Consider the following 24,454-nt stretch of genomic DNA (forward strand, 5'->3'; position numbering starts at 1 on the left):
GACGTTTTCCAGACCCCTGTTCTTTTCCCTTGGGACCTTCCTCATTTTCCTTTCAGACCTGCTCCCTCCAGTTCCCACTCCCTACTTGGTATCTCCCTTGAGATCCAGAACTCACTCGGCAAAGAAAAGTACAGCACAGGAACAGGCCCTTCGGCCCTTCAAGCCTGCGCCGACCATGCTGCCCGTCTAAACTAAAATCTTCGACACTTCCTGGGTCCGTACCCCTCTATTCCCATCCTATTCATGTATTTGTCAAGATGTCCCTTAAACGTCACTATCGTCCCTGCTTCCACTACCTCCTCCGGCAGCGAGTTCCAGGCACCCACTACCCTCTGTGTAAAAACACTTGTCTCGCACATCTCCTCTAAATCTTATTTTCTTCAGGAATCTGCTGATATGACCAGTTAGAAATTTAAACAACTCCCTTCACCTTCCAGCATAATCACCAACTGAGCCTTGAACTGCTTTCTGTTTCCCTGTGGCCTCTCTGTTGCTGGCAACGGCTTAATCTTTGATCTTGCGTTTGCTTTAAGATGCGTAAAATCTCATTAAAATTCAGGTCTCCACTCTAAAATGAAACGAGACCCAGGTTTTACCTTTTCAACTAACAAAGAATATAAATTTAATAATAAAAATCTTTATTATCACAAGTAGTCTTACACTGCAATGAAGTTACTGTGAAAAGTCCCGAGTCGCCACACTCCGGGCCTGTTCGGGTACAATGAGGGAGAATTCAGAATGTCTAATTCACCTAACAAGCACGCCTTTCGGAACTTGTGGGAGGAAACCGGAGCACCCGGAGGAAATCCACGCAGACACGGGGAGAACGTGTAGACTCCACACAGACAGTGACCCAGGCCGGGAATCGAACCCGGGCCCCTGGTGCTGTGAAGCAACAGTGCTAACCACTGTGCTACCAAATTAAACTTACTTAAAGCTAAAACTTATTTCAATTACCCACAAACACAAATACAACTTACTTAAAACTAGCTCTATTTCCCAGCATTAAATAAAGTCGAGTTCTTTATTCTATGATCATACAGACAAACACATGAGTTAGGAGCAGGAGTGGGCCATTCAACGCCTCGACCCTTTCTGACATGCCATCTGTAAACTGGTTACTGTGGTTCGTTCATTACCCTCTAACCTGTGGACCTAGCCCTAACACTATCTTGAAGAAGCACTCAGCACATGGTGAATATCTGAGATTGGCTGTGATGTTGTGTGTGTATTGATTGGTCCGTTGATCTGTCCATCAGTATGTATGTATGTTTGCACCATGATGTTTATCTGAATATCATGACATCCCCCCTTTTTTACAAGAACATGTGCCTATGTGATAATAAATATAGATGTGTACTGAGTGCAGCTGAATGTATGTGTGCAATATCTACAACATGTACATGAGGCTAAACTATATACATAGGAAGGTGTCAGGGGCAACATAGCAACGAGGTTGTACCACAAACAAAACACGTGTACACATTAAGCATCAAAACAAACTCCTGTAATGACAAAAAGAGAAACATATTAACATTGTGGCATAATACGTCAGTGAGTTCAATGTTCAAACAGGCTCCTAAGTCCAGCCTAGTAGATGGGTGACGAATTCGGGTTGACCCCCTCAAGGGTGGGTCAGGATCCACCGGCCGAGGAATGGGCCTGGCCACAGGCGACAGAGGAATGGGCATGGTGGCAGGAAGCTCCATGAAGTCGACATCAGGAACAACAGGAGGGCATGGCACCGGTGTATGATCACGTAGCGAGCGCGGAAGCAGGCGAAGAGCCCGGCGATTGAGCCTGCGAATGGAGCCATCAGGAATGCGAACCAGGAACGAGCGGGGAGCCAGGCGTCGGAGAACTTTGGCAGTTGCTGACCAGCCACCCTCTGGTAGGTGGATGCGGACGTTGTCTCCAGGCGCCAGGGCAGGAAGATCAGTGGCCCGAGTTTGAGAAGGACCGTCTTGTACTTCGTCTTGTCCTCACCTTCCGCGAACACCAGGGAGTTGTAGATGAGGATGGCGTGTTGCTCTGCCGTGGAGAGGAGGAGGACGATTTTCCTGGTGTCCGAAGCATTCTCCCTTTCTCTGGCTTCTGGGAAGAACTGGAAGCACTGTTTAAACAGCTTCCAGTTGACGCCAAGGTTTCCAGCGATTTGGAGCGGCTGCGGCGGGCTGATGGTGTCCATGGCGCAGGATGGCGGATTCCTTAAGATGTGTAGGTAGGTCTCACAGTTACTGGGTTCCAATCCTGGTACTATGTTGTGTTGTGTGCTCTGCTACATAGACGAACCAACACGGTTGGGGATGGTACATCTCAGTTTTATTACTAATAATAACAACATCTGTAAACTGGTTACTGTGGCTCGTTCATTAACCTCTAACCTGTGGACCTAGCCCTAACACTATCTTGGAGAAGCACTCAGCACATGGTGAATGTCTGAGTGGCTTGCTGTGAGCTCTGTGCCCTGAGCTGTCTTCTGCTGGAAATGAGCGGGAAGTGTCGTGTTCCCCGTTTTATAGTGTGTATGCTCTTGGCTGTGATGTTGTGTGTGTATTGATTGGTCCGTTGATCTGTCCATCAGTGTGCTGTATGTTTGCACCATGATGTTTATCTGAATATCATGACTGGGATGAATGGGTGACAGCGGATGAGATGATCAGGGAATGTAAGCTGATGTTTTTGAGGCTGGAGCAGGGTAAAACTGAAGGGAGACAGATACGTATGGAGAGTGCATTGCGAACTGGAGTTAGAAGCTTGTAGAGTAAGCCTCCTCAAACAGGTTCTCGTATAATTACAACAGGTCTTGTTGGCAATATCTAAATGGGCTGCTCTATCGGTAAGAAGGAGGTTTCACACAACAGTGTTCATGCGACTCTATCTTATTTGTAAGCCAGAAAATAGATCACATTTTGTGGGGTGGGGGGAACATTAAATATAGAGCAATACGACAAGCTTCAGATCAATCAATGCCAGGTAAGCTGTAAGTAATTTCACAGTCAATAGCTGCTTACATTGTACTTTGACAACATCTTGTTTTTTGGATCGATATCTGCTCCTGGTCGGGTCTTGTGGTTTATTGATTAAACTGTTCCACATGATGCCTTTCTTCCCACCTCACCCGCCGTGCTCAGTCATGACACCGAAAAGCATCCCTTGCATTCAGTCAGTGTATCTGCTGATAGCGAATGAATACATAATGAGGACAAAAGACTAAAATCTATCAGTCTCCTGATCCAGAAATAACAGGCTGCATCCTTGCGTGGGATGGGAGAATTTGTTTTGGGCTGTTGGAAGCAGAGGGCGAAATTCTCCCCCAACAGCGGGATGTCCGCCGACTGGCGCCAAAGACGGCGCCAATCAGACGAGCATCGCGCCAGCCCAAAGGTGCGGAAGGCTCCGCATCTTTGGCGGCCTAGCCCCAACATTGAGGGGCTAGGCCGACGCCGGAGGGATTTCCGCCCCGCCAGCTGGCGGAAATGGCGTTTGTTTCCCCACCAGCTGGCGCGGAAATGCGGCGCATGCGCGGGAGCGTCAGCGGCCGCTGTCAGTTTCCCGCGCATGCGCAGTGGGGAGAGTCTCTTCCGCCTCCTCCATGGTGGAGACCGTAGCGGAGGCGGAAGGGAAAGAGTGCCCCCACGGCACAGGCCCGCCCGCGGATCGGTGGGCCCCGATCGCGGGCCAGGCCACCGTGGGGGCACCCTCCGGGGTCAGATCGCCCCGTGCCCCCCCCAGGACCCCGGAGCCCGCCCACGCCGCCTGGTCCTGCCGGTAAATACCAGGTTTGATTTACGCCGGCGGGACAGGCAATTTCTGGGCGGGACTTCGGCCCATCCGGGCCGGAGAATCCAGCGGGGGGTCCCGCCAACCGGCGCGGCCGGATTCCCGCCCCCGCCCAATCTCCGGGAGCGGAGACTTCGGCGGGGGCGGGGGCGGGATTCACGGCGGCCAACGGGTCGGAGAATGACGCCCAGAATTTTTGAGAAAGAGGAAAGCTGGCAAACTGTTGACATTTAGTTATGTTAGGGCAGCACGGTGGCGCAGTGGTTAGCACTTCTGCCTCATGGCGCCGAGGACGCGGGTTCGATCCTGGCCCCGGGTCACTGTCCGTGTGGAATTTGCACATTCTCCCCGTGTCTGCGTGGGTCTCACCCCCACAACCCAAAGATGTGCAGAGCAGGTGGATTGGTTACGTCAACTTGCCCCTTAATTGGGAAAAAAACTCCTAAATTTAGTTTACTCCTAAATTTATTATAAAAAACATTTAGTTAAGTTGTCAGTTGAGGATGGGTTAGCCGGGCAAAGGTGGAAAACAAGGAAGGTTTGGGAAAGTGGGAGAAAGGGTTGAAGGGGGAGGGCATAGTTTAAATGATGTTTACTTTTTCAAAACTAGACAAAAACGAAATTAAAAAAAAATGATTCTTCCACGGGATGGCGAGGGTAGCATTTGTTGACCATCCCTAAATGCCCTTCAACTGAGTGACTTGCTAGGCCATTTCACAGAGGCAGTTTGCTGATGGTCTGGGGTCACATGCAGGCCAGGCCGGGTAAGGGCGGCAGATTTCCTTCCCGAAAGGACGTTAGACAACCAGACGTTTTTTTTTTAACAGCAATCAATGATGTCATGATTACCGTGACCAAAACTGGGTTTCAATTCCAGATTTATTAATTGAACTTAATTTTCACCGGCTACTGTGGTGAGATTTGTACCCATGTCCCACAAGCATTAGCCTGCGTCTCTGGGTGACGAGGCCAGTGACATTCCCCTAACCCACCATCTTCCCTTGAGTCCAGCTACTTGCATTAATACTGAGCAGTGGGGATATGGGTGATCAAAATTATTAAGTGTTATTCTCTTGTGCCATTCCCCATCATGTCATTATCAGAGTGCAATAAAATGTCTTGCAACACCAGGTTAAAGCCCAACAGGTTTATTTGGAATCACTAGCTTTCGGAGCGCAGCTCCTTCATCGGGTGACTGTGGACATTACCAGATGAAGGAGCTACGCTCCGAAAGGTTGTGAGTCCAAATAAACCTCTTGGACATTAACCTGGTGTTGTAAGACTTCTTATTGTGCCCACCCCAGTCCAACGCCGGCATCTCCACATCATGATTATCAGAGTAGACTTTTTACCTCATGGAATTATTATTCCATGTGTGCATATGGTTATGAAAAATATTTTCAAACAGAAGACTCGCAGCCACCTTCTCAGGGCAAAAAACTATGATATAAACCTATGTTCTTTCGTCCATGAGCATTTCTACAAATGTACGGAGTAGGAGTGGGCCATTTGGCCCCTCGAGCTGTTCTGATACGCCGTCCAAATGCTATCCAGAACTGCCTATGAAGGACCCAGCAAAATACCTGAGCATGCCTCGATAAATCAGTGCTGTTGTGAGGAAACACTGCACCGATGGAGATGTTGTTGTTAGAATGAGGCCCTATCTAACCCTCTTAGGTGGACAAGAAAGCATGCCAAGTAATGGTTAGCACTCTTGCTTCACAGCGCCATGGTCCCAGGTTCGATTCCCGGCTTGGGTCACTGTCTGTGCGGAGTCTGTACGTCCTCCATTTGTCTGCCTGGGTTTCCTCCGGGTGCTCCGGCTTCCGCCCACAAGTCCCAAAATACGTGCTTGTTGGGTGAATTGGACATTCTGAATTCTCCCTCGGTGTACCCAACAGGCGCCAGAGTGTGGCGACGAGGGGATTTTCACAGTGACTTCATTGCAGCGTTAATGTCAGCCTTTTTGTGACAATAATAAAGATTATTATTATCTTGAAGACGAGCAGAGGTTATCAGAAGTTATTTGGACAATAATTATGCCTCAACAATATCTCTGGATTAGCTTACCTGTTAATTGTCACTTTGCTATTTGTGCGATCTTTCTATCTGCAAATTAACTGCCTCGTTTTTCTACAACAGTGATGTATCAACTGTGCGTCATTGGCTGTAAACAGCCTTGGAATGCCCTGAGGTTATGAAAGGCACAACATAAATTCTTTCCTTTCCGTGCGACTCAGCGGTGAAGTGATATTTCGGGCCAAGTTTAGCATACCTGTGCCAAAGGCTAGGTTACAGCGCACAGCCCCCTCAGGCGTTGAGGGAACAAGTCCAACAGTGAGCCACACAAAGACAGGAAGCAGCCAGTGTTCTCGGAATCTGTGTCAGCAATAATGCCTTTAATTCCTGCTGGTTTAATACAAGGCTTCCCTACGAAAAGCAGGTCCGCTAAATATTTCAGAGCAGTTGAACTGGGGATTTATCCCACCCACCTGCCGGTTTGCTCCCAGCTAGTCATTCCGAAAGGATCAAAGTTTCATAGAACATACAGTGCAGAAGGAGGCCAATCGGCCCATCGAGTCTGCACCGACCCACTTAAGCTCACTTCCACCCTATCCCCGTAACCCAATAACCCCTCCTCACCGTTTTGGGCATTAAGGGCAATTTATCATGGCCAATCCACCTAACCTGCACATCTTTGGACTGTGGGAGGAAACCGGAGCACCCGGAGGAAACCCACGCACACACGGGGAGAACGTGTAGACTCCGCACAGTAACCCAGCAGGGAATCGAACCTGGGACCCTGACGCCATGAAGCCACAATGCTATCCACTTGTGCTACCGTGCTGTGCCTTTTGTTTTGTATCTGCTGTGTAGTATTCCTGAGTGCTAAGGGGTTGTTTGGTTGTTTCTTGGGTTTTTTGTTCTTCCGACACTCTGCGTGTATATGTGAAAATACCTTGAATAAAAAATATTAAAAGTAAAATAATTCCTGAGGGCAGCAGTCAGCCCTCGTCGCCAAATGTACTTGATTACCAATCAGCAGCGAAACATTTTGGAAGTGAAATTACTTTACCACAAATACACACACACACACACACACATGCATACACCCTCCCTCCCCCCTCCCCCACCAAACCTTAGCCATTTCTTTTCAGATTCTGTTGCTGATTGAATCACTTAAAAGTATCTGACATGTGGGCTCTGCCTTTGTGCTACTCTGCACAGAACATACACAGGAGATCATTTGTTTTCTTCTTCCTGGATACTCAGCGGAGTGTGTCATGTTTTCTTTTAAATGATATAAAAGCACCAATCGCTCAAAAGGAATTGGGTGACCACCTTGTGGGTTTGTGCAGTAATTCTGGGCATGTGAGAACAGATATACGTGGACAGAAAGCTCAGGGATCTCCGAGCTACAGAGCCCATGTGCGCACGCACTCTGCTGGAAGCAAAAGTGAAACTAAAATTGGATGGCGGGACACACTTCCGTTCTTGTGATGCCATGCTGCAATCTGTTAAAGGCATATTACAACAGAGAGAATCAGATAATGGGGACAAAAAGATAAACGTACAAAGGAGGAAAATAGGAAAAAGTAGGAGAGGACATTGATGCAGTGTATTTACACCATCATATAATTGAGCACAGTAAGAAGTCGTACAACACCAGGTTAAAGTCCAACAGGTTTGTTTCAACATCACTAGCTTTCGGAGCGCCGCTGCAACTCAATCACATTCATTCATAGTAACAATGATAAAAGGTTATGAATCCCCTCCATGAAATATAGTCTGCTGCATGGTTCAGTGTGGGCTGGCATCGGTTTGTTCTATACACATGAAGGGGTGGGGAATATAGGGGGCGGGAGAATTCCGCGCGAGTCCCGCCACGCCGCCCCGACACCCGCACGCGATTCTCCCACCCCCCCCAAACTGGCGCGGCAAGAATCACGGATGGCCGATGGGAGAATCGCCGCTTGCCATTTGTAACGGGCGAGCAGCGATTCTCCGCCCGGATGGACCGAGTGGCCTGCCCAACACGACAGGTTCCTGCCGGCGCCATCCACACCCGGTCACTGTCGGGGGGAACAGTGCGGGAACGCTGGGGGGGGGTTCCTGCACCGGGGAAGCCTAAAAAGGGGACTGCCCTGCATGCGCGGGTGATGTCATCTACGCGTCGCAGGCCGCGTCATTTACGTGGCGCCATTTTTACGCAGCGCCAGGGTCTGGCGTGCGTAAATGACGTAGCGCTGCTCCAACCCCCGGGGGCGGGAGAATAGGGGGTTGGGAGCGGCCTCTGACGCCGGAGTGAAACACTCCAGTTTTCACTCCGGCGTCGGGACTTAGTCTCCCGATGGGAGAATTGCGCCCAGGGATACAGATTGTTTGGGCAATAAGTAGTAGGTCTAAATAAGGAATCAGGGGCGAGATTCTCCGACCCCCCCCCCCCCCCGGCCGGGTCGGAGAATCGCCGTGGGCTGGCGTGAATCCCGCCCCTGCCGGTTGCCGAATTCTCCGGCACCGGAGATTCGGCGGGGGCGGGAATCGCGGCGCGCCGGTTGGCGGCCCCCCCCCCCCCGCGCGATTCTCCGGCCCGGATGGGCCGAAGTCCCGCTGCTAGGATGCCTGTCCCGCCGGCGTGGATTAAACCACCTCTCTTACCGGCGGGACAAGGCGGCGCGGGCGGGCTCCGGGATCCTGAGGGGGGTAAAACCTCTGATGCCATAACTCAATCGGACGGGTGAGGTGGGCAAAGACATCCTTCCCTCCGGTTGATCGACCCCTGCTCACTTCAGAGACTGAGGAATCGAAGGCATCGCTTTGCCAAATGGCACTCGTATCTGGAGAAATGATGATCTGAGCCGGCTGCCGTCATCGGCAACGAGCTTGCTCACCAGCTCAGTCACCAGCTGAGAGAGTCGAGATTAAGCTGTGCCGTAGCCGCTGTGTCATCACAGTCCCTGCATCCCATTTAGAAATGTTGTTCCTCCTTTTTGCTGTAACCCTGCCCCTCACGATAGTTTTACTCTCTCGACGGATGGATGCTTCATGGTTTGAGAGATTTGGATGGATGAGTGGGCGGTTCACACCTTCATCGCCATTCTATATTTAATTCCATTCACCGGATGAGTCACCACGCTGAAGGTAAAAATACACTCGCTCAAGCTCGTTACTGATCAGATGCACAGTTGGGCTTCACAACGAAGCATTTTGTGCTCCTCTGGCCTGCCTACATTCACCATCTACCCGTGCACAAGGAAAGCAATCCAAGGAGCTGTCATTAGCCCTGGATCCATACCCAGAAGCGGTACTTTCCAGAGAGGAAATTGGGAAGAGTAATGCCAGTGGGCCTACCATTTTCTTCTTTCCACGGAGAATGGTTTGAACTTTGACCCTGAAAGCTGTCTCCCCTTTATGCATTAAGGTGTGGACTGGCCACAGCGACAAGGCAAAGACCCCCCCCCTCACCTTCCCCCTGGGATTCAAAATCCATCAGCGTCCTTTCCCACTCCGAGGATGAAGAATGATTTATCCCAAAGCAGAATTTGTTTTCCTAAAGTAAGATTAACAGCCCGTTTCCAATGTAATCTACTGCCTTCAGTTAGTGGAGTGTAGTCCAGTTCACTTGGGGCTATGCTCTGTAAGGTTTTTATTAGTGCAATCTATTTTGGCTCATGCAGGAACCTGCATGGAATAGCCTCTCCAAGCACAGAACAAAGGCAGCCATTATTTTGTGTACATAAAAGTTTATGGACTCATTATTAATTTTATTACTAATTGAAATATTTAATTAAAGCCGAACATGAATAATTTAATTCTTCATTAGCCAAACAGCAGTTGCATCAGCATTATGCAGCAAGATCCAACAGTGGGGCAAATTCCGACCTCAGCTTCCTGTTGTATGGAATTCTGGGTCCTGTTGTTCAGTCTTTGATTCCTCTTTAATCTTGTGGGTTTAGCGCAGGGACGTGGCCAGTGGCGGGAGTCTGGACAATGGGAATCTGAAGAAAGAAGATTTCCAACATTTTAAAACAGTGAAGAGAAAGGCAATTTCTTTTGGCTTTGGTACGCACTGGCTGAGAAGGCAAAAGGCTGGGGCAGCAGAGCAAAGGAGTGGGATTAATAGGCAGGATTCCCCACAACCCCCGTGGCGTGCTGCGCCAGGGACCCAGGTTCGATTCCCGGCTTGGGTCACTGTCTGTGCGGAGTCTGCACGTCCTCCCCGTGTCTGCGTGGGTTTCCTCCGGCAGCTCTGGTTTCCTCCCACAAGTCCCGAAAGACGTGCTTGTTAGGTGAATTGGACATGCTGAATTCTCCCTCCGTGTTAATGTAAGCCTCCTTGTGACAATAATGAAGATTATTATTGTCATTGGCCAGCGGCAGGATCACCTCGTCCAACCGATGCCAATGGGGTTTCCTGTTGTATCCAACCCAGCCGCCGGGAAACCCCCGCTGGGTTTGCCATGGGCAGGACCGGAAGATCCCGCAGGTGGGAACAGCGAGAAAATTCCTGCCTCTGAACAGGATTTTCCAGCCCCGCCCACAAGAGGACTGGAAATTCCCTCCCAAAGTCAACAGACATCAAATTTCCCAGCCCCAAATGTTTTTTTTTACAAATCTAGTGTACCCAATTAATTTTTTTTTCCAATTAAGGGGCAATTTAGTGCGCTCAATCCACCTACCCTGCACATCTTTGGGTTGTGGGGGGGAAACCCTCGCAAACAAGGGGAGAATGTGCAAACTCCACACGGACAGTGACCCAGAGCCGGGATCGAACCTGGGACCTCGGCGCCATGAGGCAGCAGTGCTAACCCACTGCGCCACCGTGCTGCCTTCCAGCCCCAAATGTGACGATTCCCGCGATGACCAAGACAGGAAAATCTAGGCCTTAGAACTTGGAAAATGGGTTCCTGATTTGCTACGGCTTATTTTGTGCTACCCTCCCCCAAATCCCAAATTCATCCCCCATCATGTTCATGGAAACAATTTCACGATAAGCCCCTTTCCACTCGCTAACTTGGTTTGTCTCCCATCCGGGATCGACTAGATGTGCCAACCTGAGTGGCGGCCCTCTTTATATCATGTCTAACCCAGCTCCAGTGCCTGTAGCTTATTCCCTGACCAGGGGCTGAATTCCCCGCACCCCAACGGCAAAATCGCGGCCGCCGCAAGGGCGGAGAATCCATTTCCGTGCACGGAATCGGGACCGCCCCCCCCCCCTCCCTTTCTCCGGGCCCTGAAAAGCGGCGTATGCGCCACGTACCCCGACCTGCGGCCATTGCTGGAGGCCTGCTGCGCCCCCGACCGGCCAAATTCCCGACGGCGTGGATATAACATGGTCCTGCCGGTCGGGATAGTAGCGTGGCTGCTGCGGACTGAGTCTGCGGTCGCCATGGTCGGGGGCGGGCCGATCGAAGGGCGGGAGGGGGGGGGGGGGGGGGCCTCATACGGCACCGGGGTAATTTTGGGCGGGCGGTCGGGTCCTGCGCGCGGCCGAACGGGGGCACTGTTTGGAAGGTCCAGCTCCGTGGTTTGAGTCCACCATGGAGCACGGTGCAGCCTCTGGAAGCCACTGCCGTGCGCATGCGCGGCCTTTGACCCGGAAGTGTGGGGCCCGTATCTGCAGCAAAAGCTGTGAGCGGCCCGACGGGTCCCTGCTAGTCTCCTGCAGGGCTAGGAATATAGTTTTGCTGTCATGAAAGGCCACAGTTTTTATGAAAGCCATAGTACCAAAAACGGAGAATCCAGCCCCAGATGTTTGGATAGTCTCAGCTGTTCTGTATGCTGCAACATCATTGCATCTCTGTCGAGCTGATCTGATCAAGTTGGACAAGGGAGAGATTGGAAACCAAACTGACTTTTCATTTGCTCTGGTGGAATAAAAGAGGATCCTGTTTAAAAAATAAATAAATACAGTTATCAAAAGGAAAATGCCTGAATTAGCAAACAGCATTACATAGCTGGGAGGGTTATTCTGGGTAATTTGAAGCTGAAATAAAAATGGACTTGTGTTATGTAATTTGGAATAACACAAGCTGCCACTTGATGCAGTTTTGAGTAAAAGGTGCTCCAGACTTTGAAGTGAGTTCAATGTGTTTTATTGAACTGTTAGCACAGTTCTCAATGAGTTCGACTCTCCTGCTAATCTAAATGTAGTAACTTAATCTAACTGAACCAGCCTTGCTCTGAGCCACGTGCTGGGGTGTGACGCTGAGGATACACCCTGTCTCACTCTGTAGGTGTTGGTCTGTGGAAAGAGGCGGGGTGTGAGTGCCTCATCCCTTTTATAGTGAGATACCACCCCTGAGTGTCCTGACTGCTCATTGGTCGTGTCCTATTCTATGTGTTCATTAGCTGCATGTTTGCATATCATGACAGGACTGGGTGGAAAATGTCTGTTGGAGGGGAAAAAAAACAAGATTCCCTTTAGGGAATTAACAGTGATCTTTATTTTATTTCATTCATTTCCCTGAAATAAGGCCTGCTCCTTAGAAGGCAACTAGGTTCTCTGCTTGGAGAATGGAAAATAGCTTTCACTTTCTGACTCCTTCATTCTGGTTTTGCAACGCATCATTCCTGAATCCTCTGATCTCAGTTCACTTGTTTCCTCCTGTATTTTCTTTCTCTGTAGCTGTGTTGCGTAGTACTTGCTTAAATTACTCTCAATTACGCCTCTGTCTCCACTGGCCAGAGCACTCTGCTGCGTGGAGCTGAGCGGTTTGAATAAGGAAAGCTCCAGATCTGATCCCTGGCCAGTACTGAGGCAGCTGATCTCAGCCAGGATAAAGAATGGCTGTCCACTTTCGGCCGCTGCATCCCAGGGTTGGCCAGCAATTTCTGTTCAGAACAATACGGACACTAAATGATTGCAATTGCAGAGACACCGAGTCACATTGAAGTGCCTCCATGTGCGTTGCACGATTACTTATTTATTGGAAGTACAGTGATCCTTGGGATGTCGGTGGGTGCTACATCGTGCAAAGCTCGGCTGAAGCATTCGTTCTAATTTCAGTGATGCCCATGATGTCTGCTGGACAGCTTCTGCGTGGCGCGTTTTTTGTTCAGCGGCTGGGTGACACTGGCAAGGACAGCATTTGTCGCTATCCCTGATTTCCCTTGAACTCAGTGACTTGCACGGCCATTTGAGAGGCGCAGTTAAGAGTCAACCGCATTGCTGAGGATCTGAAGTCGCAGATAGGCAAGACTTGTGAACCAGACTCTGATGCGACCATCAATTCACACGAGACGGAGAGTTGAAGTGAACTGTGGCTTTAATCAGCTAGAACTGTGCCTGCCTGCGACTGCTCTGCACTGAGAGCTGCCTGCAGGGCAACAGCTCTATATACCTCTCCTCAAGGGGGCGGAGCCCACAAGGGCACCAACATGATACAATGCAGTGTAATACAATACAATGGTCCATAGGGGGAGCCCACAAGGGCAACAACATAGTACAATGCAATACAGTGGTGAATGGCTGCCATAATACATTCACCACAGACTCCCAACGTCCCAGGGGAGGGAGGGTGCGGCAACTCTGAGAAGGGCATCGGAGTGAAGCCCTCCCCCCGGGATGGAGAACGGCTTTAATATCACTTTCCTACCCTATCCACAACTGCACTTGCTCCCACAAGCCTTAAAATTAGGGCGGGTGAGATAAGGCCCAAATGGCCATTGAGTGGCCAATTAAAAGGCCTAATAATTGAATAGGCGGGTTTCCCGCCAGAGGCACTTTTCGCCCAAGAAATTGCATCTGTGTTTGGGCAGGTAGGTTCCTGGGGGGAATCCTTTCCATTCAGTTTTACACCTGGGGGAGATTAAAATTCTACCCATGATGTAGTTCCTCCAAGTCACACACCTTCCTGACTTGGACATATGCCCATCATCCCTTTACTGTTAGTGCCTCAAAATCCTCCTACTCACTACCAAGCACACTGTGGAGGCACCTTCACCGCATGGACTGGAGATGCCCAAGACGGCATCGCACTAACACCTTCCACCAAGTAAGACAGGAACATCCGCCTACAGTAACGTGATAACTTAGCGTCCAACACTGTACAATTATGCTCTTTGCTACGGATGGTGAGTGACACTAGTTTTACCATCAATGGTGCTATCGCCAGTTAGCTCTGCTGTAGTCCAATCATTTACTCAAGCCTTGTCTCTTTCTTACATTGGTTTGAATAGTTATATGTTTCTTTCCCTAATCCAGTCCCAGCAATGATTACATCTCACCCCAACACCACGATCGCCATTAAAGGCCAGAATAAGGAACTTAACTGTACAGCCCGCGGAGAACGGCCGATCATTATTCGCTGGGAGAAAGAGGACACTGTAATTGATCCGGACAGAATGTTCCGATATTCAGTGGCTACCAAGGACAATGGAGAGGAAGTTGTCTCGACATTGAAGGTAGGCTTGTCACACTTACAGCGCGTTAATCAATTAATTCTTCAAAGCAAACATTTACAGATTCCCTGTATAATGATGTAGGGAGAAACATATTCCAGCGTGTGACGAGTCCCAAGTCCAGAGGTTTAATTATGAAATAGTCGCTGATTAACCCAATGAGGGATTCAGCAGAAGCTTCTACATCTGGAGAATGCTTCGAATGTGGAACATGGGGCAGCACGGTGGCGCAGTGGTTAGCACTGCTGCCTCACGGCACCGAGGACCCGGGTTTGATCCCGGCCCTGGGTCACTGTCCGTGTGGAGTTTGCACATTCTCCCCGTGTCTGCGCGGGTCTCACCCCCACAACCCAAAAAGATGTGCAGGGTAGGTGAGTTGGCCACGCTAAATTGCCCCTTAATTGAAAACAAAATTGGATACTCTAAAATGAACTAAAAGGAATGTGGAACATGTTAAATAAATAGCATTGGTGCACTTTTGATGAAGCTAGAGGTAAAAGAGTGTGGCTATGCTAAGAGGGATAGAAAAAGGCTCATGTGGATACTGGCATACATCAGTTGGGCTGAATGACCTGCTTCTAGGCTGTCACTTCTGCAAACGTAAATTATTAGACACATTTATTATGAGTAAAACCTGTGTTAGCGGGCGGCACGGTGCCGCAATGGTTAGCACTGCTGCCTCACGGCGCCGAGGACCCGGGTTCGATCCCGGCCCTGGGTCACTGTCCGTGTGGAGTTTGCACATTCTTCCCTTGTCTGCGTGGGTCTCACCCCCACAATCTAAAAAGATGTGCAGGGTAGGTGGATTGGCCACGCCAAATTGCCCCCTAATTGGAAAAACATAATTAGGTACGCTAATTTTATTTGAAAAAACCGGTGTTGTCACGATCAGAATGAATTTCATCCAAATATTTTAAGCTATCACCATTGTTAGCTGGCTCGTTTCATCAAGTGCTTTCTGTAGTTTGTGTGTACTCAGCAGGGCTGTTATGAAATGGTGATATCTAGGTGAATGGTCAAAGTGCAATGACCCCATAAGGTTAAAGAAAGGAAGTTAAAAGGTGAGGATAATCAAGAAGGAATGATGCCAAAGTTGCGTTTGAAACACCTTGGAGGAGGGAAGTTTTGGGGATGTTGAGAATAATGAGTTGGGTTAGAACATAGAACATACAGTGCAGAAGGAGGCCATTCGGCCCATTGAGTCTGCACCAACCCACTTAAGCCCTCACTTCCACCCTATCCCCGTAACCCAATAACCCCTCCTAACCTTTTTGGTCACTCGGGGCAATTTATCATGGCCAATCCACCTAACCTGCACATCTTTGGACTGTGGGAGGAAACCGGAACACACAAAGGAAACCCACGCAGACACGGGGAGACCGTGCAGATTCCGCACAGACAGTGACCCAGCGGGGAATCGAACCTGGGACCCTGGCGCTGTGAAGCCACAGTGCTATCCACTTCTGCTACCGTGCTGCCCTAATTTCCTGGATTCAAGGACATAACTACCTCCTTGAGATATTTTAAAGCAGACAGTCTTCCTGCAGTCAATGCTCTAAGCTTTTTGCCCCAGAACCACTGGAGTGGGGTGGGGGGTTGGGGGGGGGGGGCATTTTCCACCCCTGTTTTCAGATGCGTGAGCACCGGAGTGGGCGGAGAATCGAGCTGGATACCCGAAGTGCCTTTTACACCAGAGGGATTTCCCCACTTGATTGTCCCTGCCTCTCCACCAATGATGTAACGGGGATCAAGACTCTAAAATGGGGATCCCCATTGATATCTAATTGTTTATGCATAACAAATGTTTATCCGATTGTCCCCAACCTCACCTCTGCCAGTGTTAGGTTCTGAGAGGGATGGACCTTGGTTGACCTTCCCACCCCGCTGCCTTTTGAGGTCTTCAAGTGACCAGTTATTGACCATTTCAGGGCCTCATCTCACAGTCGCTGCTATTAACCCAGCTGCAGGTGGGCCTGTCGTACTGGAGGTAAAACCGTGAAAGCAGCCTGACCTCTCTGGTGGAGGGCATGAGAACTGCTGGCCTCTGATCGTCCAGCAGCTGGCAGTAGGTGGCATTTCCGCCCCGAGGAACTTCATTCCTCGCCAGTGCCTGATTGCCTTGTGGTTTGCTGGGCCTTCCGGGAGGGAGGAGCGCAGCTCTCTCACCAGCTCTCCAGCCGACAGGCGAGACCCCTGACGCCGCAACAAGAATCCGCCCAATGTTTTTACAGTTGTGGAAATCATTCTGAGAAGAAACCTTCATCAACATTGACTGAAAAAATACTTTATAGCTGGAAAGTTTAGTGGAGTGAGACGTGAGCGGCAAAACAATGAGGAAGTCAAATTGTTGCCCAAGACATTGCAACCCCCATTGCTAAATGGTCTGGCAGGGCCTGCAGTTAACAACAGCCAAGGTGGATATTTTCATCAAGTGGCTAAGATTGCAGTCGGATATTTATCTAACTCCTTGGCTGAAATGAAAGAGTATTAAGGTGTTGGAAGAAGTGTCTCTATCCCTGCAAACCGCCTGTGCACCAAGTGAAGTAGCAAGAGTCTTTTGCTGCGAAAATTGCTACTTAGCAGTGAACCACAGCATTCTGCTGAGGCTCTAACCTAATCAGCACTCCGCCACCTCAGATTGCAGGGTCTGATTAAAACTGAACAAAAATCACCAAATGAAAAATGCCTCAACACTGATTAGAATCGATCCACAGGCTTTCGATGGACAAGGGTTCCAACGCTGAAGACACATTGACCACATTGATATGTTTAATCGAACAGCCCAACAATCGCTGATCTACATAAGCAATTGTTTTTTCCTGTGTCTCGGATTTTTTATTAAGATGGTCCCCCTCTATTTTATACAAAGGTGGTGTTCCAAACAAGGACACCCACGCTGTATTCACATTTGCGTTGACATTTATCTTTTAGATCAGCAACGAACCTACCTGCACAACTTTCACTTTGAAGAAAAAACAGACTGCCATATGTAAATTTTAAAGGTCATTTTGAAGCATGTCATAGTTTCACACCTAATAATGCTCCCGGTGAAGATCTACTGCATTCATTTAACCAGCAATTTTAAAGATATTTTTGAGTGGTGATTTCATGGCAGTTGTGGTAGAGGACTGACTATTGGATTTCCTAATTTCCTAACATTCACGCAATTCTCTAAGCAGCCCCTGGACACACCAAAATCGCCCGGCCTCGTTAGCGGCTGGGCCTTACCGGTGCCGCTGAAAGTCAATGGTGTTTTGGCTGGAAAGCCACATTTTCCATTCTCGCTCGCAATGGGTCCCGCCACAGATGAGACAGAAGAATCCCGCCCATTGTGTGTGAGATGAGTTAAAATTCCACCTAAGCAGTTGGGAGAATTTAAATTCAGTTATTTAAATAAATCTGGGATTCATAGAATCCCTCCAGTGCAGAAGAAGGCCATTTGGCTTACCAATCTGCACCAACCCTCCGGAGGAGCACCCTACGTAGGCCCACTCCCCTGCCCCATCCCCATAACGTGCAAATCCGGGGGGCGGCAGGGTGGCACAGTGGTTAGCACTGCTTCCTCACAGCACCGAGGACCTGGGTTTGATCCCGACCCTGGGTCACTGTCCGTGTGGAGTTTGCATATTCTCCCCGTGAATGCTTGGGTCTCACCCCCACAACCCAAAGATGTGCTGGGTAGGTGGATTGGCCGCGCTAAATTGCCCCTTAATAGAAAAAAAAAGGAATTGGGCACTTTAATTTAAAAAAAAAACATTCCAGTCCTTGGACGCATACAAAGGGACAATTTAGCACGGCCAATCCATCTAACCTGCACATGTTTGGACTGTGGGAGGAAACGAGAGCACCTGGAGGAAACCCTTCACACAGTCACCAAATGGCGGAATCGAACCCAGGCCCCTGGCGCTGTGCGGCAGCAGTGCTAACCGCTGTGCCGCTGTACCGGAAAAAGCTGGAATCGTCACGGTGACCATGAAAACTACTAGATTGCCGTAAAAACCCATCTGGCTTGTTAATGTCCTTTCGAGGAGGAAATCTGCCCTCCTTACTCAGTGCAGCCTATATGTGACTCAGTCCCGATGTGGTTGACTCTTACCTGCCCTCTTATATGACCGAGCAAGCTACTCAGTTGTATTGATCCGCTATAGAAAAGTATAAGAAGATCTAACGCTATGGATGCACCTACACCACGCTGTACGCAACGGTTCAAGACTACACCTCACTGCCACCTTCTCAAGAGCATTAGGGATGGACAATAAGTCCTGGCTTTCCCAGATTTGTCCACACCCAGAATCACAGAATTATTACAGGGGGTCATTCGGCCCATCACATGTACTGGCTCCCCGAATTAACATTTCACCCTGAGCCGCCCTCCTGCTTCCTCCCTGTAACACTGCACGCAGATTGTTTCTTCGCAAATAATCATCTAATTCCCTCTAGAATGTCTCGATTTTTTACACCTGCAGGATGTTCCTTCCTGTAGACAGTGGCACAGGAGTATTGATTGGAATTTTCCATTCCGGGACCAAGTCCCATGGCGAGGGCGGGAAAGGGGAGAGTTCCCCACCGCAGAGGATGGTGGGAATTCACACCGTATCACGCGACGCTGACCTAAATTACTGATGCAGTTCCTGATATTTTGCCTGGCTTGATGGCTCGCCACCATCATATCTTGGCACCATTTTCAAAAAGCACCCGAACACAAGCCCATCCAACACTGAAGGAGCAGATCCACCTCCTGGAAGGTCCTAAAGTTAGAAATCCATGTCGGAGATGATCCATGCACCCCTTGCTGCATGTGGTGCTCCAGGGTCCGTCCACTGGGGGCCTCCATCCTCCTTCTGCTCTCCACGAGCTACCCCAGGCCTTTCCCTCCCCCCAGCATAGTGTGCCAAGCTGGCAGTGCCGAAGTGCCCAGGTGCCAGGTTGCCGGCGCCAGGGGTCAGGCCCAGGGTTTTTTTCCGTAAGTAATGGGGTGGATGGGAGCTTGAGGACCCAGGAAGAGGTAAGTTGGGTGAAGTGGGGGATCTGGAGGGGGGGGGGGGGCAAAAGATTGGGACTGCCTTTAAAAACGGCGCCCCGAGCGACAAGTGGCGAGGTGAGCTCACCAGTGCAGGAAATTACTTAAAGAGTGGCCTCGACGGCGCGTTCCTCACCGAGACCGAAAGAAATGCCAATGTGCCGTTGAATAATGGGGTCTTTCTCTGCACTGCAGACGCTGAGAAAGACCCTGCCAAACACGCCCGAAACCGTACTTCTATATTTTTCCATTTAATCGCGGCCATCGTTTCAAATCTGTATGACACTTCCTCCGAGCACTGGAGTAGAGTTATTTGGACTTGAAATGTTAAGTCTTTTCCTCTCTTCACAGATGCTGCCAGTCCTGCTGAGTTTTTCCACCCTTTTCTGATTTTGTTTCAGATTCCACCATCCGCAATAATTTGCTTTTATTTACTTCCCCTTAAATTAGACCTCTTTGTATTTGCCAGGGATAAATGTGTGCCATGTCTGATTTTGGCACCATTCCGGTGTATGCAAACATTCCACGTTCAAGTTTGTGCCCTCTGCTACAGAATCCATTTCAAATAAGACATTTGGCCAAAGTTGGTGATGGCTCCGAACACTTCATCTACTCTTGGGCAGAATCGGTGTACTGTATTTGCCAATAATGTTGGTGTGCTTCATGCACACACTGTGTGTGGCAGGTTGTTTGAGTTTCCTTTTGGGAGTTGGGACCTGGCACATGACAATTTGCTGCAATGTAAAATTTTTGTCCTATTGCTTGACTGTCTCCTGTAGATTACGCCTGCCGATCGAGGAGATTCTGGCTTCTTCTCTTGTCATGCAATCAATTCCTACGGAGAGGACCGAGGACTCATTCAACTCACAGTTCAAGGTACTCCACTTGTTATGATTACAAGCGTGCTTTCCCTGTTTGATGCATCTCAACGGTGGAGGGAAGCTGTTGATATTTGCAGCTGTGGGCACAGCACGTTTCCACTCTTTCAACTCCATGACCTCGGCACAACTCCAGTTTATGGTGAGGCGGGTTTCAATCCGCATTCCCAGCCAATGCCGGTCTCCACGCATTTGCACTTAACGTTTACACTGATCCAATATTTTGTCCAGAGATGCCACAATGATACTCTCACAAGAAAGGTGCTGTAAGGATGTTGAAATTTGAGAGCAAATACACAAGGAGGCTGCATCATCTCAAATACTTTGGACCATACGTCAATATTATATAAATATAAATATAGTTATCAATATTAATTTTTTCTGATGATCACAATTACCAGGTGCACTGCTGCATGCATGTCCAACCAACGTCTTATCAATTGCAACCTACAATTATTTCTGATTTCTTGTTTATATTACTTCAGCCCTGTGTTTATTGAGGTAGGAGGGATATAGCCGCTCAAACGTCAAAGGTCAGCTCGTCATTACTTCCATCAGTGGCTCAATTTTCACTGTGAAAGCAGAGGTAAAAATAACGCAATGATCTGCTTGGTTCCTATCAGGTCTATTCCTGAAGAGTTGGCTTCCTTGGAGACAATTGAATTTCATTCCTCGGCACAATCAATTGGCTTTGGAACATATGTAACTAACTGATGAGTCTTTTAATATCAGTTACTGGTTTTAGAATGCCTTAGCTCATGGTGGAGAATGGAAAATGTTGTGGTAGATTTTAGGTCCCGTAAGCTCAGTGTGATAAGCATATGTGAGTTCTTGGAAGTTTCAAGCCTGTATTTTGGGTCTGAGTTGGTGATTCTATGATTGTCAATGTTGCACTTGTGGCCGTATAAGTGCAGATCCCTAGAGAGTCTCCAAAGTCAAATCATCAACTTTGCAGTACAATCTGAACATACGCAAAGAAAGGTAGTGCAGAATCTCGCTATCACTTTTCTTCCCCCACCCTCCTCGACCCACATATCACCAACCCGCACCCCCCCACAAAGTCTCAGAAGGAGACACTGAAGTTGAGGTGTGGATATGAATATTTACCAGGTCGATCCTGGGTCTGGAGGGATTTTCTTATGAGGAGGGGTTGAGTAGGTTGGGCCTGAACTCATTGGAGTTTAAAAGAACGAGAGGCAACCTGAATGGTACATATAGGATTCTCAGGGAGCTTGAAGGCACAATCTCAGTGTAAGGGGTCACCCATTTAAGACCGAGCTAAGGAGGAACATCTTCTCTCAGAAGATAGCGAATCTGTGGCATTCTTTACTGCAGCGAGCTGAAAAGGATGAAAATGAAAAATGAAATGAAAATCGCTTATTGTCACGAGTAGGCTTCAATGAAGTTACTGTGAAAAGCCCCTAGTCGCCACATTCCGCCGCCTGTTCGGGGAGGCTGGTACAGGAATTGAACCGTGCTGCTGGCCTGCCTTGGTCTGCTTTAAAAGCCAGCTATTTAGCCCAGTGTGCTAAACCAGCCCCAAATTAGATCAAGGCTGAGATAGACAGATTTTTAATCAGTGAGGGAGTCAAGGGTAATGGGGATAAAGTGGGAAAGTGGAGTTGGGGATTATCACATCAGATCATTATCAGATCAGTATATATAACTACAAAATCTCTGAAGTCTCTTAAATTGCATACTCTTAATGAAAAGCTCTGAGGTGCGGAGGGATCTGGGTGTCCGAGTTGATGAATCATAAAAGGCTGGTATACTTGTGCAGCAAGCAATTAGGAAAGCAAATAGAATGTTATTGTTAATTTCAAAACGTAGGGAAGTTAATCTTCAGTTGTACAGGGCATTGGTGAGACCACATCTGGAGGATTGTGTGCAGTATTGGCCTCCTTATTTAAGGAAATATGTAAATGTGTTAGAAGCAGTTCAGAGAAGGTTTACCAGGCTAATACCAGGAATGGGTGGCTTGCCTTATGAGGAAAAGTTGGAGAGATTGTATCCCGCTAGAGTTTAGAAGAGTAAGAGGTGACTTGATCGAAACCGTTAAGATCCGAAGGGATACTGAAAGGGTGGATGTGGAGAGGATGTTTCCTCTTGTCGGAGAATCTAGAACTAGGGGTCAGTCATTTAAGACAGAGATTAGGTCATTTTTTTCTCTCTCAGAGGATCATGAGTCTTTGGAACTCTTTTCCGAAGAAGGCAGTGGAAGCGGAGTGTTTGGATATTTTTAGGGCAGAGCTAGATAGAATCTTGATTAACAAAGGGGGTTAAAGGTTATCGGGGAGCTTTACAGTTAGATGAGGCAAGATCTTATTGAATGGCAGAGCAGGCTCGAGCGACTGGGGGGCCTACTCCTGGTCCTAATTCGTATGGTCGTATGAAGAGTTGACTTAAATACTGGCAAGAAGCTTTGGAAACTATAAGGATGGATTGATAACTCCCAAGTCCAACATTTATTTTCGTAGATCACTCAATAATACCTCAGATCAATTGATTGCATCTTGACATTGCCTCTATCAGAAAGAAGCACAGAACCTTCAATGAGGTGTGCCTTTACAAACATGATCAAACAAAATTGGGTAAGAGTTCCCTAATATGGAGCTAACCCTTCCCAAGTTTACTGACCAAGTGACGTAAGAGGAGGTTAAATGGTTGATCCATCTGTACTTTTGTGACATTTCTCATGTGTGGGGGTTTGATGTTCAGTGTCAGACCGCTTTGTGATTGAAAGAGCCTGCACTCCTGCAAGTGGAGGACCATGTAACAACAATGTGATTACTTTCTTTGCATTTTCGATCACACCTACTCCCCAAAATGTACTTTAATCCTTCTTAAGTGGACAGAATGATTGTTCAGCCTTGCAATCGATGGTAAAGTGTCTAATTTACAGTGAAAACATGCCTGGCAGTTACTTGTCCAAACACTTGCTTACACTGTCTTGAAACTGCTTTCATGCCATATCTAAACAATAAAAGCAAAGTAATCAATGGCAATTTTATATATACATCATCACGCGCTCTGCAAGGAGGCTCCTAGAAAATTGTCTTTTTGAAGGTCAGTTGAATCCTTAAATTAAGGAGTATTGATGAGTATTGTAGCTACCCCATAAGCAATAGCAATAAAGCTGGCATTGAAGAGTTAATTAACTCCTGCGCTTGTCTAACTTCTCTTCTCCACAGAGCCACCTGACCCACCTGAGCTCGAGATCAGAGAGGTGAAGGCTCGCAGCATGAATCTCCGCTGGACTCAGAGATTTGATGGAAATAGTCTTATCCTGGGCTTCGATATCGAATACAAGAATAAATCAGGTGAGAACAGCCATTCGACTCACTGCATTCATGCCAGCCAGCCCTTCCATGCCATGTGGCTTCTCTTGGCGTCAAGTGTCCATTGAATTTCCCTCACTGGCCACTTTTAACTAGATTGGTTCACAATCACGGCATTCTGTTTGATCTTGGGCTGCCGACCCCATTTTAGGGAACTCTGTGACAGGAACCAGGTTTAAGGTTTTGGGAAAGAAATACATTGGGGATGTGAGGAAGAACTTTCTTTGCAGCGAGTGGTAGTGGCCTGCAACTTGCTGCAGATGAGGGCATGGAAGGCATAAAATGACTAATGGTCTCAAAAGGAATTAAAAAAAAAAATTAGAGTATCCAATTTTTTTTTTCCCCAACTAACGGGCAATTTAGTATGGGCAATCTACCTACCCTGCACATCTTTGGGTTGTGGTGGTGAGACCCACGCAGACACAGGGAGAATGTGCAAACTCCACACAGACAGTGACCCGGGGATTCAAACCTGGGTCCTCAGGGCTGTAGCCCCAGTGCTAACCACTGCACTACATGCCACCCTCTCAAAAGGAATTTGGCATGCGAGGGAAATAAACTTCCGGGTATGCAGGGGTGTAGAGGCGAATGGGGCTGACTGGGTTTCTGTAACGAGAGCTGACAAGGATTCAATGGGCCAAATGGCCTCCTGTACAGTACCAACTCCATGAAACTACATCCGCTCCATCATCAAGGCCACCTACTTTCATCCCCCCTAAAGTTGCCCATCTCTGGCATTATCTCAGCCCATTTACTGCTGAAATCCACCTTCATGGTTTTGTTCTCTCCGAAGGGCAGCACGGTAGCATAGTGGTTAGCACAGTAATGTTCTATGTTCTATAATGGCTTCACAGCGCCAGGGTCCCAGGTTCGATTCCCGGCTTGGGTCACTGTGCGGAATCTGCACGTTCTCTCCGTATTCACCTGGGCTTCCTCCGGGTGCTCCGGTTTCCTCCCACAGTCCAAAGATGTGTAGATGTGTAGGTGGATTGGCCATGCTAAATTACCCCTTAGTGTCCAAAAAAGGTAAT

General features: G+C 48.5%; 1 protein-coding gene across 2 annotated transcripts in view; it reads left to right on the forward strand.

Moving 5' to 3' along the window:
- The window catches only part of dscaml1 (Down syndrome cell adhesion molecule like 1), a 692,721-nt gene that overhangs the window by 478,520 nt on the left and 189,747 nt on the right, over window positions 1-24,454 (forward strand). For both annotated transcript variants that reach the window (XM_072486516.1, XM_072486518.1), the window contains exons 12-14: window positions 13,991-14,190; window positions 19,987-20,083; window positions 23,277-23,405. In XM_072486516.1, the coding sequence (XP_072342617.1) occupies window positions 13,991-14,190; window positions 19,987-20,083; window positions 23,277-23,405 (426 nt within the window). The remainder of the gene's footprint in view (window positions 1-13,990; window positions 14,191-19,986; window positions 20,084-23,276; window positions 23,406-24,454) is intronic.

Source organism: Scyliorhinus torazame, chromosome 21 (assembly GCF_047496885.1).
Source record: "Scyliorhinus torazame isolate Kashiwa2021f chromosome 21, sScyTor2.1, whole genome shotgun sequence".
Taxonomy (NCBI): domain Eukaryota; kingdom Metazoa; phylum Chordata; class Chondrichthyes; order Carcharhiniformes; family Scyliorhinidae; genus Scyliorhinus; species Scyliorhinus torazame.